We start from the raw sequence: 17,188 nt of genomic DNA, 5'->3' as shown, positions 1-17,188 counted from the left end.
CTACTTTATTTGTTTTTACGTCAAGATAACTAATTATTAAATAGTTGCTCCATAGACTCTTCTGAATTGCAATTATATGGAAATATCATCTGTAAACAAAATGCAGCCTTGTTTCCTACTTTAGAGAGTTTAAATCTTTTATTTTTTTCTCCATCTACCACAGTGGGTGGGACGTCAGTTACGATGTGGGTGCCTGTGGTGAGAGCTGGTATTCTGTCTTGTTCCCCATTTAGATGGCAGAGAGTTAAATGTATAACCTTTATGTATTATATGTGCTGTGTGTTTGCAAAAAGGCAACTTTTTTTGTGATTAAGAAAGTTTTCTTCTCTCCCCATTTTGCTAGGAGGACTTTTCAGCGAATGGATTTGAATTGTATGACATGTTTTTTTCTTCCATCTGTTGAGATGTTCTTGCATCTAATGATTTCGGTCCTTTGCTTTGTAAATATGGTGACTTACTTTGACTAATTTTTGAATGTTAAGTCAACATTACCTTCATGGGAAAAGTTGTCTTCTGCATTGTTGTGATGTATTGCTAATATTTTACTTTGGACTGGTACATTTATTTCATAAATTTTTGATAAATTTATCTTCATGGAGATCAACTTGTTATTGTAATTTTTGGCAATTTTTCTTTTCTAACATTTGCATGTAACTGTAAGTTTCGTGTGAAGAATTTCCTGTAAATACTGTTTCATAATTTTTTTTAAAAAAATTTAGTCAGTTAACATACAGTGCAATATTAGTTTCATGAATAGATTTCAGTGATTTATCATGCAGGGCTCATCACCAGTTCCCTTGTTAATACCCCTCACCCATCTAGCCCATCTCCCCGCCCCTCCATTTCCCTTCATCTCCCTCCATCAATCTTCAGTTTGTTCTCTACCATTAAGAATCTCTTGTGGTTTTTTTCCCCTCTTTTCTCTTCCTTCCACTTTCCATATGTTCATCTGTTTTGTTTCTTATTTTTTTAAATGTTTGTTTATTTTTTGAGAGAGAGAGAGCGTGAGTGATCAAGGCAGGGAGGAGCAGAGAGAGAGGGAAAGAGAAATGCAAAGCAGGTTCTGCACAGTCAGCACAGAGCCCATCATGAGCTGAAAACTCACAAACTGGGGCGCCTGGATGGCTCAGTCGGTTAAGCGCCTGACTTTGGCTCAGGTCATGATCTCACTGCTTGTGGGCCCAAGCCATGTGTCAGGCTCTGTGCTAACAGCTCAGAGCCTGGAGCCTGCTTCAGATTCTGTGTCTCCCTCTCTCTCTGCCCCTCCCCCACTCACACTCTATCTCTCTTTCTCAAAAGTGAATAAATGTTAAAAAAAAAATAATTAAAAAAATAAAAAAAGAAAAGAAAACTCACAACTGTGAGACCATGACCTGGGCCGAAACAGAGTTAAGTGCTCAACTGACTGAGCCACCCAGGTGCCCCTGTTTTGTTTCTTAAATTCTACATGTGAGTGAAATCATATGGTATTTGTCACTGATTGACTTACTTCACTTAGCATAATATGTTCTATATCCATCTGTCATTGCAAATGGCAAGATTTCAGTCTTTTTGATGTCTGGGTAATATTGTATTATATGTATATAATCCGAAGCAGGCTTCAGGTTCTGAGCTGTCACCAGTGTATATGTATACACACACACACACACACACACACACACACACACACACACACTACTTTTTCTTTATCCATTTATCAGTTGATGGACATTTGGACTCTCACCATAATTGGTTTTTATTCAGATAAAAATGTTTTCTAATTGCCATTATGATTTTTTTTACATTAAGGTTATTTCTAGCTGAGTTTCCCAAAACCCAAATATACATTTATTGTGGGGGGCATATCGTGATGTATATAATTGTCAAATCTCTATGTCCTATACCTGAAAACAATGTTATTATATTATCTGTCAAGTATACTTCTATCTATCCTTCTTTTTTTCTGAAGATATTTAAAAATTTTTATAAGTTAACTTATTTATTTTGAGAGAGACAGAGACAGCATGAGTTGGGCAGTGGGGGAGAGAGAGGGAGAGAGAGAGATCCCAAACAGGCTCCATGCTGCCAGTGCAGAGCCTGATGCAGTGCTTGAACTCACGAAGTGTTAGATCACAACCTGAGCCTAAACCAGGAGTTTGATGCTTAACCAACTGAGCCACCCAGGCGCCCTTTTTCTGAAGATTTTACTTTTTTTGTAAATATACTTTATTGTCAAATTGGTTTACATACAATACCCAGTGATCATCCCAAGAAGTGCCTTCCTCAATTCCCATCACCCATTTTCCCCCTTCCCCACACCCCTTTCTACGCTTAGTTTGTTCTCTTTATTTAATAGTCCCTTTGGTGTGCCTCCCTTCCCCTCTGTGGAGAGTTTACTTCTAAAGTAAAAGTAACTTTTAAAGTAAAGTAAAAGGGTGCCAGGATGGCTAGGTTGGTTGAGAGTCCAACTCTTGATTTCAGCTCAGGTCACGATCTCATGGGTCATGAGATCAAACCCTGCATCAGGCTTTGTGCTGATAGCATGGAGCCTGCTTGGGCTTCTCTCTCCCTCTCTCTCTCTGTCTGTACCCTACCTGTGCTTTCTCCCTTTCTCTCAAATAAGATTTAAAAATTATATTATAAGATAATATCTGTGCACAACATGAGGCTCAAACTTACAATCCCAAGATTAAGGGTTGCATTGACCCTGTCAACCACACTTCAATTAAAAAAAGGATAAGAGTGTCTGGGTGGCTTTGTTGGTGAAGCATCTGACTTTTGATTTTGACTCAGGTGATGATCTCAGGGTTTGTGAGATCAAGCACTGTGTCAGGTTCTGTGTTGGCAGTGTGGAGCCTGCTTGGGATTCTTTCTCTACCCCTCTCCTACTTGCATTCATGCTTTCTCTCTCTCTCAAAAAAATAAAAAAAGAATGAAATGGATGAAAACAGAGTGTGGAAAATAGTGCCTTCACCAAGAATCAAAGAAATTAAAACTAAAGCAAGGAGATAGCATTTGGCTATTATATCATTTGTAATTAAGGGGACAGTGTGAATATCAAAATATGGAGAAGATGTAGACAAAAGGGTGCTCTATTTCAGAATTTTGGCAGAATGGATAAAGGGTCCTATAAAGGTATTGATTAGATATTCTACTTTTAAAAACATTAAATGTAATGGACTATGAACACAAGTAAACATTTTTTAGAGACTTTCTTTGCATCATTACTTGTAATAGTGAAATCTTAGAAACCCTGTAATCATTCAGCAATGGTGAAATACCATATATATCATCGATATTTATTCTGATGTATTTTCAGAGAGCCAAATGTCCAGGAAGAGATAATAACATGGAGACAACTCATGTTGTAAGAGTAAGCAAAAAGTATATATAATTGTACCAGCAGTATTTTCTCAACAAAGTAAAGACAAAACGTCATTAGAAAAAGACAGGTGAGAAATATTGTGAAATCTTATCACTGGCTTTCTTTATATGGAGGGATAGTGAGTGTTTTCTTTTTTCCTATTTGTTATCTTTTACAAATTTACTATGAGGAGTGTGGATTATTCTATAGTTGAGACAAATGAAATAAACCAGAATTTAAAAACCAAAGAATCAAGGACTTGTCCATAACTAATAATTACTGTCTGTCAGAATCTTAGATGGGATCCCTGTTGTGTGATTTGGGGCCAGTCGTCTGAAGTATCGGTGCCTTGTTTCTTCTCCTCAAATAATTCTTGTCCTCTTAGACCCAGCAAATAGTGTGTTTTCTTAGCGCAGCCTTCTCCATGGGTAAGTTAGTCTCTATCAGTGAGTTGCTCCCAAAGCTGGGCTTGGAAATGGTCCCTGAAAGTCAGAGCACTTGACCCTCCCCAGTCTTGTGAGCCTTTCTTGTAGCTGAGTGGGTCGTGTTAGTCCCAGGCTGAGGTGCTGCTACCTGGCTTCCTCCAAGCACCTGAATTCTGTCTGATGTCCTTCTTTATGATTCCTGCTTTCTGGCTTGAATTTGCTTGGACACCTATACCCACTAGTCAAGTCACCCTGTAGGGATTGCTGGCCACTCCATCTTCCAGGGGTGCAGCTCTGTCCTTTGTCAGTAGCTCTGAGTGTAATTCTGGCCAGTGAGGTATTCTCTGTTTGTTAAACCTGCTTGTGACATTGAGCATCCATCTTGCCTTGAACTTGAGTTTTCAAAATTAAAATCGGGAAGTGCAGGAAGAGGGCATTTCAGAGAACCTGAGCTTCCAGTCTGGGGAGGACCTTTTACTGAGGAGAACATCTTCCCCAACCAAAGAGTCCCAACAGGGCCCTCTTCATGTCCCTGTTCCTCAGGCTGTAGATAATGGGGTTCAGCATGGGGGTGACCACCGTGTATACCACAGACGCCGCCATTCCTGTGTCTGCAGAGTAGGAGGATGAGGGTTGGAAATACACCAGAAAGAGCGTCCCATAGAAGAGAGTGACCACTGTCAGGTGAGAGCCACAGGTCGAGAAGACTTTGTGCTTTCCCCCAGCAGAGGGGACCCTGAGGATGGTGTGGATGATGTGGGCATAAGAGACCAGGACACAGGTGAGAGGGACCACACCTGAGAGGGCTGCTTCAGCAAACATCATGACCTGAAAGATCTGGGTGTCTGAACACGCAAGCTTGAGGAGAGGGAGAAGATCACAGAAAAAGTGTGGGATGGCATGGGAGGCACAGAAGGAGAACTGAGACATGAGGAGGGTGAGCGAGAAGGCCAGGAGGTGGGAGCAGAGCCACGATGCAGCGACCAGCAGCAGGCAGCGCTGGGGACACATGACCGTGGTGTAGTGGAGAGGAAGGCAGATGGCCATGTAGCGGTCATATGCCATCACGGCCAGCAGGAAGTCATCCAGCAGGGTCAGCGCCATGAAGAAGTACATCTGCACGAGGCACCCAGTGTGGGAGATGGTGTGGTGCCATGTCAGGATGTTCACCAACACCTTGGGGACAATGGTGCAGGTGAAGCAGGTATCGACGAAGGACAGGTTGGCCAGGAAGAAGTACATGGGGGTGTGGAGGTGCTGGTCAGAGCCGATGGCCAGGATGATGAGCAGGTTCCCCACCACAGTGACCAGGTACATGCTCAGGAAGAGTGCAAACAGGAGAGGCTGCTGCCCTGGGTGTGCGGAGAAGCCCAGGAGCAGGAAGTCAGAGACGTTGGTTTGGTTTCTGATTTCCTTCAAGTAGAGAAATTGGAGGAGATCTTGCTTAAATGAAAATGAGATCTGACTAGTACAGACTCCTATTGGTCTGTTTTCTCTATACATTGAAAGGTCACTGAGATTCACTAGCAGTTGTAAGTGCAGGTTGCAGATATGAGTGCTGTCGTCTATGGTAGTGAGGTGTCAGGGTGGAGCCGTAGTCCGCATTCTAGATATCTGTAATGTGCCAAGTTTTTGCCATGGTTTGTCTGAATGACACTGGTTGGGGAATCACTGCAATGAACGAAGTTCTTCACATTTAATTCCCTTTGTAATGAACACAGAGCAGCACTTTGGATTACATCTTTTTTCAGGCTACATTTGGGGTCATGCATCTACTGGGATTTCAGACAGATGGAGTGCCTGTGTGTATGTGGGCAAGTGTGTGGGTGAGTATTGAGGGACATGAAAGAGGAATAGCTGAGCCCAGGGGTCTCCAGGAGTATGGAGTGCTCTGGCGCCCTTTGACTTTGAAGACCATTCCACTGAGTCACTGTGGACATGAGAACATTGAAAACCAGGAAGCACTCTATCATTAAGGGCACATCATTTCATTTTCCTCATCAGCCTCTCCAGCTACATCTTTCTGTCTATATTCTGGGCTTTGTCATCCTGGAGATGGGATGGAAATCTATTCTGTTTCTTATTCTGGGTCTCACCCTGGTTGCCCACTTAACTCTGAACGTGTGTTACATAATTTTGACCACGTGCAACATTTTCATGGAGTCACTGAAATTATGACTGACATGACATGTATGGAAGGCAGGTTACTATTGAGGGTGGTGATGCCCATGTGACTGTTAGCAGCAGTTGCTGAAATGTGAAGCAGGGACACCCAGAGTCATGGAAAAGCATCACATGTGCTTTACGGCTCTGTTCCCCACATGCCTTTTAACCTTGGGGGCTGTTTTCTCCCTGTGAGCCTTTCTTTCTCTGCAAGATACAGATACTAGCCCTACCTGAGAGGTTTGTAGAGGGGACCAAAGGCTGGAATCCGTTGAAGTTTCTTTATCAATCATGATGTGCAATCAAGATGAGAAATTCCCATGTTCCTGTTTGATGTTGAGGAGAAAGAAATGTGATGAACAGTCAGTGGCAACATGGGTTAATGTCATGTTTGTTTAGTGTTGTGATGAAAACATAATATACCCTCAGGGTCGGAATGTATTTCTCCAGTCTGTACCCTTGATGTGACTTTGAGAAGGTCATGAAACCTTATTTGGCTTTAGTTTCAACATCTTTTTAAATGTGATAACAATTGAGTTAACTGAATAGAGTGGTTATGAGGATTAAGTTGGATTAAAAATGATTGTATACTATTTAGACCAAGGGTGACACATAGCAAGTGCTCAGTAAATAGGATTTAGCATTGTTACTGCTGTTTTTAATAATGTGAGGGTGTTTTGTTTTGTGGTTGTTGTGTTCTGGTCAATGGCTGCAGTTTGGGCTTGTCAAAAGTGAGATGTCAACACCCAAAGTCACCATCACCATCCCCACCATAACATCAGCAGCACCACTATCACCTTTGAAGGGTTATGCCTCAGAACTGTCATGCAATGCATTTGTTTTAGCATCTGGAAGCCATGTATAAACTTGGTCAAATAAGTGAATCATCAGAGTCCTTCAAATTATTAGTGGAAGAATGGGATTAAATGTATCTGAAATAGTTATTTGCTGGCTCAAATGTTTAGAAAGAGAAAGGGGGTTAAGATGTTTGGTAATTCCAACTAGATGTAGAAGAGTAAAGTACTGGTGCTGACTTGCGTGGTGGCTGAGACATATTCTGGACCCACATCTGCCCTGCCGAGCAGACTGAGAGGAAACTGTGCTTTATGATTGCATAGGTGTTATGTGCGGGTCACAGATGGGACTTGGGGAAGGGTGGTCTGAAGCCCATTCTCTTCAGTGCCTTCAGAGAGGACCATCAGTGAAGGAAACCAGAGCTAGGTGGCTCTCAGGGTGATCAGAAGAGCCAAAAATTGGTTGGCAGATATGGGTGTAGGATAGAGAGGAAAAAAGCAAAAGGAGAAGCCCAACGGCTCTGAGTGTGTGTGTGTGTGTGTGTGTGTGTGTGTGTGTGAATGGATAATCTGTTCTCTCCCCATCCATATGCCTCGGTTCTTACCTGGACATGCTGGACAACCTCAGCCTCTGACACTTCCAGGAAGGAGCTTGGGTTTGCTATCCCGCTGTCTCCTTGAGAAGACATGGCTCCAGCCACAGTGCTCTTCCCTGTCTAGAGGAACAGCACAGACTGGAGACTCGGGTCTTTGGTGATATCTCAGGCACAGGAGCCAGGAGGGGCTGCTGACTTGTCACAGGCAGTGTCTCCTGGGACCCATTCCCAGATCTCCTAGTTAGAGCCTACATGGGGCAACTGTCCAACCTCCCAGCTGGCCTTTCTGCTTCGTGGTCCCCTGAGTCCCAGCAGTGTCAGTGATAAGACCATTCAGATGACCAGATGGCCTTCCTGGTTTTCCCTGGGATGAGGTGCTGCCTGGACCCATCCTCGTAGCCTGGATCCTGAATGGGGCCTGTCTCTGTCACAGAGTTACACTTTTCTAATGAGAGCCCAGTCCCCAAGGATGGAATGCAGTGTGTCCTAGAAAATAAGAAAAAAAAAAAGAAGATAAAATAGCACAATCAACACCTTCATTTGTCATGTGGTAGAAATAGTAGTGGAACTATTCCTATTTTCCGTGACTCCAGAGAACAGAGGTGAACACTACTTAGACTCTATATCAGGCTCAGGATACAATTTCTGGATTTCTTTTTTGTTGTAATTTCATCTTACATACTAAAAAGTTTACAATATGTAGTTGCTGTTGAAGGACTGATAATAAAGTTAAAGACCGTTTGCACATGATTCAGTTTCAAGAGCATATAGTTCAATTTTGTAGAAGCCCTGTGCTTACTTGTGTTTAATCATATCCTTTCTTCCTCATTTTGAGGAAATAACCATTGTGAATATGTATACTATTTCTTTCTGTTCTTTGTAGCTTTGCCACATATGCATTCTTGGAGAGTTCATGGAGAAGATGTGACCACCATTTGGTCCATGAATTGGCCCCAAGGTAATGGGAGGCCCCTCACCCCTCCCCTCCTCATATTGTAGCTCTGCCCTTGTTCCCACAGCGGGAGCCAGTGTCAAGGTGGCAGCCCTGAGAGAGAGGTGCTATTGAGACCTTCTGGAGGGTGAAGCGACTGAACCCCTAGGAGGCCTCTCTTAATAGGAACTTTTATGACTCGGCAGGCGGGTGTAGGTATCAACTTGTCTTGGGGCGCCCAACACAAGACATGCCTTGTGTGTAAGTTCCTTGCTTATTATCACTGCTCCTACCAATCCGGGGTGGCCTGCCTCTTTCCTTGTTCTCTCCTGCCCTCTATGTGCGGTGACCAGTTTGAGAACCAACATGCATAGAAGTCTCAACTGTATGGTGTGCTCTAAATTTGCCTGTTTTTGTCATTTATGTGAATGAATTATACTTTTTATATTCTTCTGTGGATGACTTATATTGCTCTGCATTATTCTTGCACCTTCATTCATGGGGATGTCTGTAACTGCAGGGCGTTCACGTTCACTATTCCCTCATGCAGGTCACAACCCCTCACCCTGCACTCTTGCTGCCTGCTGACGTTCTGACTTCAGAACTTCGGGATTAGGAATTACTGTGTGTGTATGTTGTCTGTGATTGTCTCAGCAAGTTCTGGGTGGCACTCCATAATCAAACACATCGTGTTTCCTCAGAAATGCATATTCACACTGAGTACAACTATTTCAGAGTATATATACTCTTGCGTAAATTCCGCTCATGTTTTGTTGCTCAATGAGTTCACTTAAACCGTACAGAAAATCCTTCTCTCATGAGAGATTTTTTATGATAGGAATGTAGATAGATATTCTGGTGCCTAAGTAGCAGACATCATTGTATCTGAAAACATTATTTGGGGGTGTCTGGGTGGCTGTGTTGGTTGAGCGTCTCCCTCCTAATTTCAGCTCAGGTCATGATCCCAGGATTGTGGTGAGGTCAAGGTCCACGTTGGGCTCTCCACTGAACATGGAGCCTGCTTAGGATTCTCTGTCACTCTTCTTCTGCCCCTCTCCCCTACTCACACACTCTCTGTAATAATAAAAATAAAATAAAATAAAGATTGGTAGACTTAATAAAAAGTAATCAGTGAAGAGTAACACATACAGAAAACTGCTCAAAACACAAACACTCCACCCAGGACATGATTCGAAGCCAATCACCTGTGTTTGACTTCCCAGATCTAGAAGTAAAAATTGCCAACACTCCTGAAGCTTGTTTTTTGTATCCTGCTAATCATTACTTTTCTCTCCTCAAAATAAAATAATCCCTATCTTTTTTCTAACAGTTTATTTTAGCTTTGCCCATTTGTGAACTCATCCATTATGGATTCTGTCTTCTGGCTTCTTTTGTTTGAAATTTTACTTGTATGAGATTCATCTGGATAGGCATATGTAATGGCAAATCTGTTCACTACCATTGGGGTGAGTTGCTCCACTGTATGACAGTACCATGTATTACTCATGTACTCTATGGTTGAAGAAATAGTTGGCTTCGTGACTTAGGAATGGCATTGTGATGATTATTCTTGTACATGTTTCTTAGTGTACACAGGCATTCCCTTCTGTCGTGGACATAGCTAGGAGTGGCACTGCTGGGATCTGAGATGTCCATATCCCCTTGTTTAGTATACAATGTCAAGTTGACTTCCAAGGATATTGTGTGAAGTTGCACTTGTATGAGCAATGTGTGCAAGTGCTGGCTGCACCACATCCTTGATAACTCTTGGTGGTTTCAGCCTTTTCCATTGTGGTCATCATGCTGAGTGTGTATTGGGGGGCATCTCCTGATGGTTTGATTTTATATTTCAGTGATGAATCATGAGAAGGAGTACCCTGAAAATACTTATTAGCATTTTCATTTCCTTATCTTGAAACTACTTATTTAAAGTTTTGTTCATTTTTCCATTTAGGTATTTGTTATATTCTAGTGTATTTATAAAACTATTTAGAACTATGTATTCTTGGGGCGCCTGGGTGGCTCAGTCAGTTAAGGGTCTGACTTCAGCTCAGGTCATGATCTCACCATTCGTGGTTTGAAGCCCCACATCAGGCTCTGTGCTGACAGCCAGCTCAGAGCCTAGAGCCTGCTTTGGATTCTGTATCTCCCTCTCTCTCTGACCCTCCCCTGCTCACTGTCTCTCTCTCTCTCTCTCTGAAGTAAATACAACATTAAAAAAAAAGAACTATTTTTCTTGAAACTAATCTTTTGTTGATTTTAATATTATAAGTATTTCCTCTATCTCACTGGTTTGTCTCTTCCACCCTTCTCTTTTAAAAACTTTATAATTTTGCTCTTCCCAATCAATTCTTTAGTACACCTGGAATTGATTTTTGTGTATTTTATGAAGTGTGTGTGTGTTTGCGGGTGTCTCTGTATGATTTGTTTTTACTTCAAGATTACTAATTATTAAATGGTTGCTCCATAGACTCCTCTGAATTGCAATTGTATGGAAATATCATCTGTAAACAAAATGCAACCTTGTTTTCCTCCTTTAGAGAGTTTAAATCTTTTACTTTTTTCCATCTACCACAGTGGGTGGGACGTCAGGTACAATGTGGGCTGCTGTGGAGAGAGCTGGTATTCTGTCTTGTTCCCTATTTAGATGATTGAGATTTAAATGTATAAGCTTTATGTATTATATGTGCTGTGTGTTTGCAAAAAGTTACCTTTTTTTTTTAGATTATTTTGAGATTAAGAAAGTGTTCTTCTTGGGTCCCTGGGTGGCTTAGTCTGTTAAGCATTCTACTTTGGCTCAGGTCATGATCTCACAGTTCATGAGTTTGAGCCCCTCGTTGAGCTTGTGCTGACAGCTCAGCGCGTGGAGCCTCCCTCAGACTCTGTGTCTCCTTCTCTCTGTGCCCCACCCCCTACTTGCACACTCTCTCTTTCAAAAATAAATAATAATTAAAAAAATTAAAAATAAAAAGAGTGTTCTCCTATCCCCATGTTGCTAGGAGGACTTTTCAGAGAATGGGTTTGAATTGTATGCCATGTTTTTTCTTCCATCTGTTGAGATGTTGTTCCGCATCTAACGATTTCAGTCCTTTGCTTTGTAAATATGATGACTTATTTTGATTGATTTTTGAATGTTAAGTCAACCTAACCTTCCTGGGAAAACTTGTCTTCTGCATTGTTGTGATTGTGTTGCTAATATTTTACTTGTAATTGGTGTGTTTATTTTATAAAATTTTTGATGCATTTATCTTTATGGAGATCAACTTGTTATTGTAATTTTTTGCAATGTTCCTGTCAGCTTTTGGTGTAAATATTGTGCTAATTTCATAAAGGGAATTGAGTGAGTGTTCTCTCTCTCTCTCTTTTTTTTTTTTTTTTAAAGATTTTGATGTTTACGGGTGCCTGGGTGGCTCAGTCGGTAAAGCATCCGACTTCAGCTCAGGTCGTGATCTCATGTTTTGTGGGTTCAAGCCCCGCATCAGGCTCTGTGCTGACAGCTAGCTCAGAGCCTAGAGCCTGTTTTCAGATTCTACGTCTCCCTTTCTCTCTGACCTTCCCCTGCTCATGCTGCCTCTATCTCTCTCAAAAATAAATAAAACGTTTTAAAAAATTAACAAAAAGATTTTGATGTTTATATATTTTTTAATTTTAAGTAAGCTTCACTCCCAACATGAGCCAGCCAGGTGCTTCTCTATTCTTTTAAAAGGGTTTAGAAGCCTGAAATATTTTTCTGGTTGAATTGTGTATAGACACTCACTCTTACAGCCATTTGGGACTGAAACTTTCTTTGCGCAAAGCCTACAACTTCAGCTTCTTCAAAGTTGCTAGGTCCATTCTGGTATTCCATCTCTTACTAAATTAGTTTTGATGTATTATATTTTTCTAGAAATTTGTTTTTAATCTAAAATTTACAATTTACATATTATTGTGGGACACTTGGGTGGCTCAATCAGTTAACTGTCTGGCTGTTGATTTTGGCTCAGGTCATCATTCTGTGGTTCATTGGATCAAGCCCCATGTCAGGCTCCGCGCTGACAGTGTGGACAGCCTGTTTGGGATTCNCATTACTCATCATATACTCTTTCTTTTAATATCAGAGGTAATGTCACTCTCTTTGTTACTGATGATTGGTGTATTCCAATCTGGTGCTTTCCATCTGACCATTTTCATCAGAGGAATATAAATTATCTTTTCAAAAAATAATCTTTTAGTTTTGCTGGACTTCTCTATCATCTTTTCTTTTCTATTTTGTTGTATTTTTCTCTAATCTGTTTTCTTCCTTGGATTGATTTCATTGTTTTTTTTAAAGATGTATTCTTATTATTTTGTAGCCTTTTCTTTTTTCCCTAATATTTTCATGCTGTAAGAACTGTAAGCTTCCTGTGAAGAATTTTCTGTAAATAATGTTTCATGATTGCTTTTTTAAAAATTTCAGTTAGTTAACATACAGTACAATATTGGTTTCAGGAGTAGAATTCCGTGATTCATCACTTACATACAATATCCAGTACCCATCACAAGTGCCCTCATTAATACCCATCACTCATCTAGCCCATCTCCCAACCACCTCCCTCCATCAATCCTCAGTTTTTTCTCCATCATTAAGAATCTCTTGGGGCGCCTGGGTGGCTCAGTCGGTTAAGCGTCCTACTTTAGCTCAGGTCATGATCTCATGGTTCGTGGGTTCGAGCCTCGCGTTCGGCTCTGTGCTGACAGCTGAGAGCCTAGAGCCTGTTTCGGATTCTGTGTCTTCCTCTCTCTGACCCTACCCTGCTCAAGCTGTCTCTCTCTCTCTCTCTCTTTCTCTCTCAAGAATAAACAAAACATTAAAAAAAAACCCAAGAATCTCTTGTGGTCTTTTCCCCTCTCTTCTCTCCCCACCTCCCAATATGTTAATCTGTTTTGTTTCTTAAATTCCACATGTGTATGAAATCATACGGTATTTATCTTTCATGGATTGACTATTTTGCTTAGCATAATACATTCTAGCTCCATCTGTGTCATTGCAAATGATAAGATTTTATTCTTTTTGAGGCTGGGTAATATTGTGTATATATATATATATACACACACACCACATTTTCTTTATTCTTTCATCAGTCAATGGACATTTGAGCTCTCTCCATCATAACTGGTTTTTATTCAGATAAAATATTTTCTAATAGCCATTATGATTTCTCTTACTCCTAAGATTATTTCTAGCTGAGTTTCCCAATACCCAAATATACACTTATTGTGGGGAGCATACTATGATGTGTATAATTGTCAGATCTCTATGTTGTACACCTGAAAGTAATATTATTATATTATCTGTCAAGTGTACTTCCATCTATGCTCCTTTTTTCTTTCTGAAGATTTTACTTTAAAGTAAAAGTAAAAGGGTGTGGGGGTGGCTCAAGCATTTGAGCATTCAACTCTTGATTTCAGCTCAGGTCATGACTTCATGATTCATGAGATCAAACCCCTCATCAGCCTTTATGCTGACAGCACGGAGCCTGCTTGGCATTCTCTCTCTTTGCCTCTTTCTGCCTCTCTACCGCTCTTGCTGTCTCTCTTTCTCTCTCCCAAATAAATAAAGATTTAAAAATGTATATCATAAATAAATCTATACACTTCATGGAGCTCGAATTTGTGACCCCCAAATCATGAGTTGCATGCTCCACCCACTAAGCTAGCCAGGTGCCCCTGTCAACTATATTTCAGTTAAAAAAAAAAGATAGGGTAGCCTGGGTGGCTCAGTCAGTTAAGGATCTGACTCTTGATTTTGGCTCAGGTCATGAAACCAGGTTCCTGAGATCAAACCCCACATCAGTTTCTATGCTGGAAACTTGGAGCCTGCTTGGCATTCTCTCCCTCTCCCTCTGTCTCTGCCCCTCTGCTCACAATCATGCTCACTCTTTCTCAAAAAAATAAAAAATAAGAAAAATAAAATAGTAAGATGGAAAAAAATTGTTAACAGACTCATAAATATAGCACTTTCACCAACAATCAAAGAAATTAAAACTAAAGCAAGGAGATACCATTTGATTATCATATCATTTGTAATTAAGCAGACAGTGTGACCATCAAAATATGGAGAAGCTGTAGTCAAAAGGGCGCTCTAATTTGGAAATTTTGGCTGAATGGAAAAATGATCCTGTAAAGGCACTACTTAGATATTCTACTTAATCTATCTATCTATCTATCTATCTATCTATCTATCTATCTATCTATCTATTTTTTGAGAGAGAGGATGAACAGGGGAGAGGGGCAGAGGGAGATACAGAGAATCTAAAAAATTTTTTTTCAATGTTTATTTACTTTTTAGAGAGCAAGAGAGAGAGAGAGAGGGAGGGAGTGCAAGAGCAAGCAAGCACAAGTGAGCAGGGGAGGGGCAGAGAGAGAGGGAGACACAGAATCCAAAGCAAGTTTGAGGGTCTGAGCTGTTGGCACAGAGCCAGATGTGGGGCTTGAACTCAAGACCGTGAGATCATGACCTGAGCTGAAGTCAGACACTCAACCAACTGAGCCATCCAGGTGTCCCAGAAAAAGAGAAAGAATCTTAAGGAGGCCCCACCCTCAGCATGGAGCTGGATGCAGGGCTTGATACCCCTAGGGTCATCACTTGAACCCAAACCAAGAGTCAGAGAGGCAAACCATGAGAGACTCTTGAATTCTGAGAACAAACTTAGGACTGATGGGTGTTGGGGGGGAGGGGGGAGATGGGCATGAAGGGAGGCACTTGTGGGGATGAGCACTGGGTGTTATATGGAAACCAACTTGGCAATAAACTATTTGTAAAAAAATAATAATAAAAAAATAAATAAAACATTAAAAAAAAAAGAGTCAGATGCTCAACTGACTGAGCCACTGAGACATCCCAAAGATATTCTACTTTTAAAAATATTAAATGTAATGGACTATGAATATTTGTGAAAAATGATTTCTTTTTGGAAACTTTCTTTCCATTGTTATTTGTAATAGTGAAAGCTAGAATCCCCCCACCCCAAATCATCCAAAAATGGTGAAATGCCACATACATTGTGGACATTTTTTACAATGTAATCTCAGAGAGCCAAATGTTCAGGAAAAGATAATGATATGGAGACAACTCATGTTATAAGAGTAAGCAAAATGTATATATAATTGTACCAGCAGTATTTTCTCAACAAAGTAAAGACAAAACGTCATTAGAAAAAGACGGGTGAGAAATAATGTGAAATCTTATCACTGGCTTTCTTTATATGGAGGGATAGTGAGTGTTTTCTTTTTTCCTATTTGTTATCTTTTACAAATTTACTATGAGGAGTGTGGATTATTCTATAGTTGAGACAAATGAAATAAACCAGAATTTAAAAACCAAAGAATCAAGGACTTGTCCATAACTAATAATTACTGTCTGTCAGAATCTTAGATGGGATCCCTGTTGTGTGATTTGGGGCCAGTCGTCTGAAGTATCGGTGCCTTGTTTCTTCTCCTCAAATAATTCTTGTCCTCTTAGACCCAGCAAATAGTGTGTTTTCTTAGCGCAGCCTTCTCCATGGGTAAGTTAGTCTCTATCAGTGAGTTGCTCCCAAAGCTGGGCTTGGAAATGGTCCCTGAAAGTCAGAGCACTTGACCCTCCCCAGTCTTGTGAGCCTTTCTTGTAGCTGAGTGGGTCGTGTTAGTCCCAGGCTGAGGTGCTGCTACCTGGCTTCCTCCAAGCACCTGAATTCTGTCTGATGTCCTTCTTTATGATTCCTGCTTTCTGGCTTGAATTTGCTTGGACACCTATACCCACTAGTCAAGTCACCCTGTAGGGATTGCTGGCCACTCCATCTTCCAGGGGTGCAGCTCTGTCCTTTGTCAGTAGCTCTGAGTGTAATTCTGGCCAGTGAGGTATTCTCTGTTTGTTAAACCTGCTTGTGACATTGAGCATCCATCTTGCCTTGAACTTGAGTTTTCAAAATTACAATGGGGAAGTACAGGGAGAAAGCATTTCAGAGAACCTGAGCTTCCAGTCTGGGGAGGACCTTTTACTGAGGAGAACATCTTCCCCAACCAAAGAGTCCCAACAGGGCCCTCTTCATGTCCCTGTTCCTCAGGCTGTAGATAAAAGGGTTCAGCATGGGGGTGACCATTGTATATATCACAGATACAATCATTCCTGTGTCTGCAGAGTAGGAGGATGAGGGTTGGAAATACACCAGAAAGAGCGTCCCGTAGAATAGAGTGACCACTGTCAGGTGAGAGCCACAGGTCGAGAAGACTTTGTGCTTCCCCCCCGCAGAGGGAATCCTGAGGATGGTGTGGATGATGTGGGCATAAGAGACCAGGACACAGGTGAGTGGAATCATGCCCGAGAGAACTGCTTCAGTTAACATCGTGACCTGAAAGATCTGGGTGTCTGAACACACAAGCTTGAGGAGTGGGGGTACATCACAGAAAAAGTGTGGGATGGCATGGGAGGCACAGAAGGAGAACTGAGACATGAGGAGGGTGAGCGAGAAGGCCAGGAGGTGGGAGCAGAGCCACGATGCAGCGACCAGCAGCAGGCAGCGCTGGGGACACATGACCGTGGTGTAGTGGAGAGGAAGGCAGATGGCCACGTAGCGGTCATATGCCATCACGGCCAGCAGGAAGTCATCCAGCAGGGTCAGCGCCATGAAGAAGTACATCTGCACGAGGCACCCAGTGTAGGAGATGGTGTGACGCTGTGTCTGAATGTTCACCAGCACTTTAGGGACAATGGTGCAGGTGAAGCAGGTCTCAACAAAGGACAGGTTGGCCAGGAAGAAGTACATGGGGGTGTGGAGGTGCTGGTCAGAACTGATGGCCAGGATGATGAGCAGGTTCCCCACCACGGTGACCAGGTACATGCTCAGGAAGAGTGCGAACAGGAGAGGCTGCTGCCCTGGGTGTGCGGAGAAGCCCAGGAGCAGGAAGTCAGAGACGCTGGTTTGGTTTCTAATTGCCAT

The 17,188-nt window shown here is 41.8% G+C and overlaps 2 protein-coding genes across 2 annotated transcripts; both read right to left on the bottom strand.

Annotated features, from left to right (window-relative positions):
* Positions 1-4,242: 4,242 nt before the first annotated feature.
* LOC144235007 (olfactory receptor 1f45-like) lies at positions 4,243-12,099 on the bottom strand. The gene is made up of 3 exons (XM_077768451.1): positions 12,010-12,099; positions 7,331-7,441; positions 4,243-5,181 (listed from the first exon to the last, which is right to left on the bottom strand). The coding sequence occupies exons 1-3, from the start codon at positions 12,097-12,099 to the stop codon at positions 4,243-4,245; spliced, it is 1,140 nt and encodes a 379-aa protein (XP_077624577.1).
* A 4,147-nt stretch (positions 12,100-16,246) lies between these two features.
* LOC144235006 (olfactory receptor 1G1-like) lies at positions 16,247-17,188 on the bottom strand. Its single transcript, XM_077768450.1, has one exon. It carries the CDS (start codon positions 17,186-17,188, stop codon positions 16,247-16,249), a length of 942 nt encoding a protein of 313 aa, XP_077624576.1.

This window comes from Crocuta crocuta, unplaced genomic scaffold (assembly GCF_008692635.1).
Source record: "Crocuta crocuta isolate KB4526 unplaced genomic scaffold, BGI_CrCroc_1.0 scaffold35, whole genome shotgun sequence".
In the NCBI taxonomy this organism is placed as follows: Eukaryota; Metazoa; Chordata; class Mammalia; order Carnivora; family Hyaenidae; genus Crocuta; species Crocuta crocuta.
This window is presented reverse-complemented; position numbering and strand designations above follow the sequence as displayed.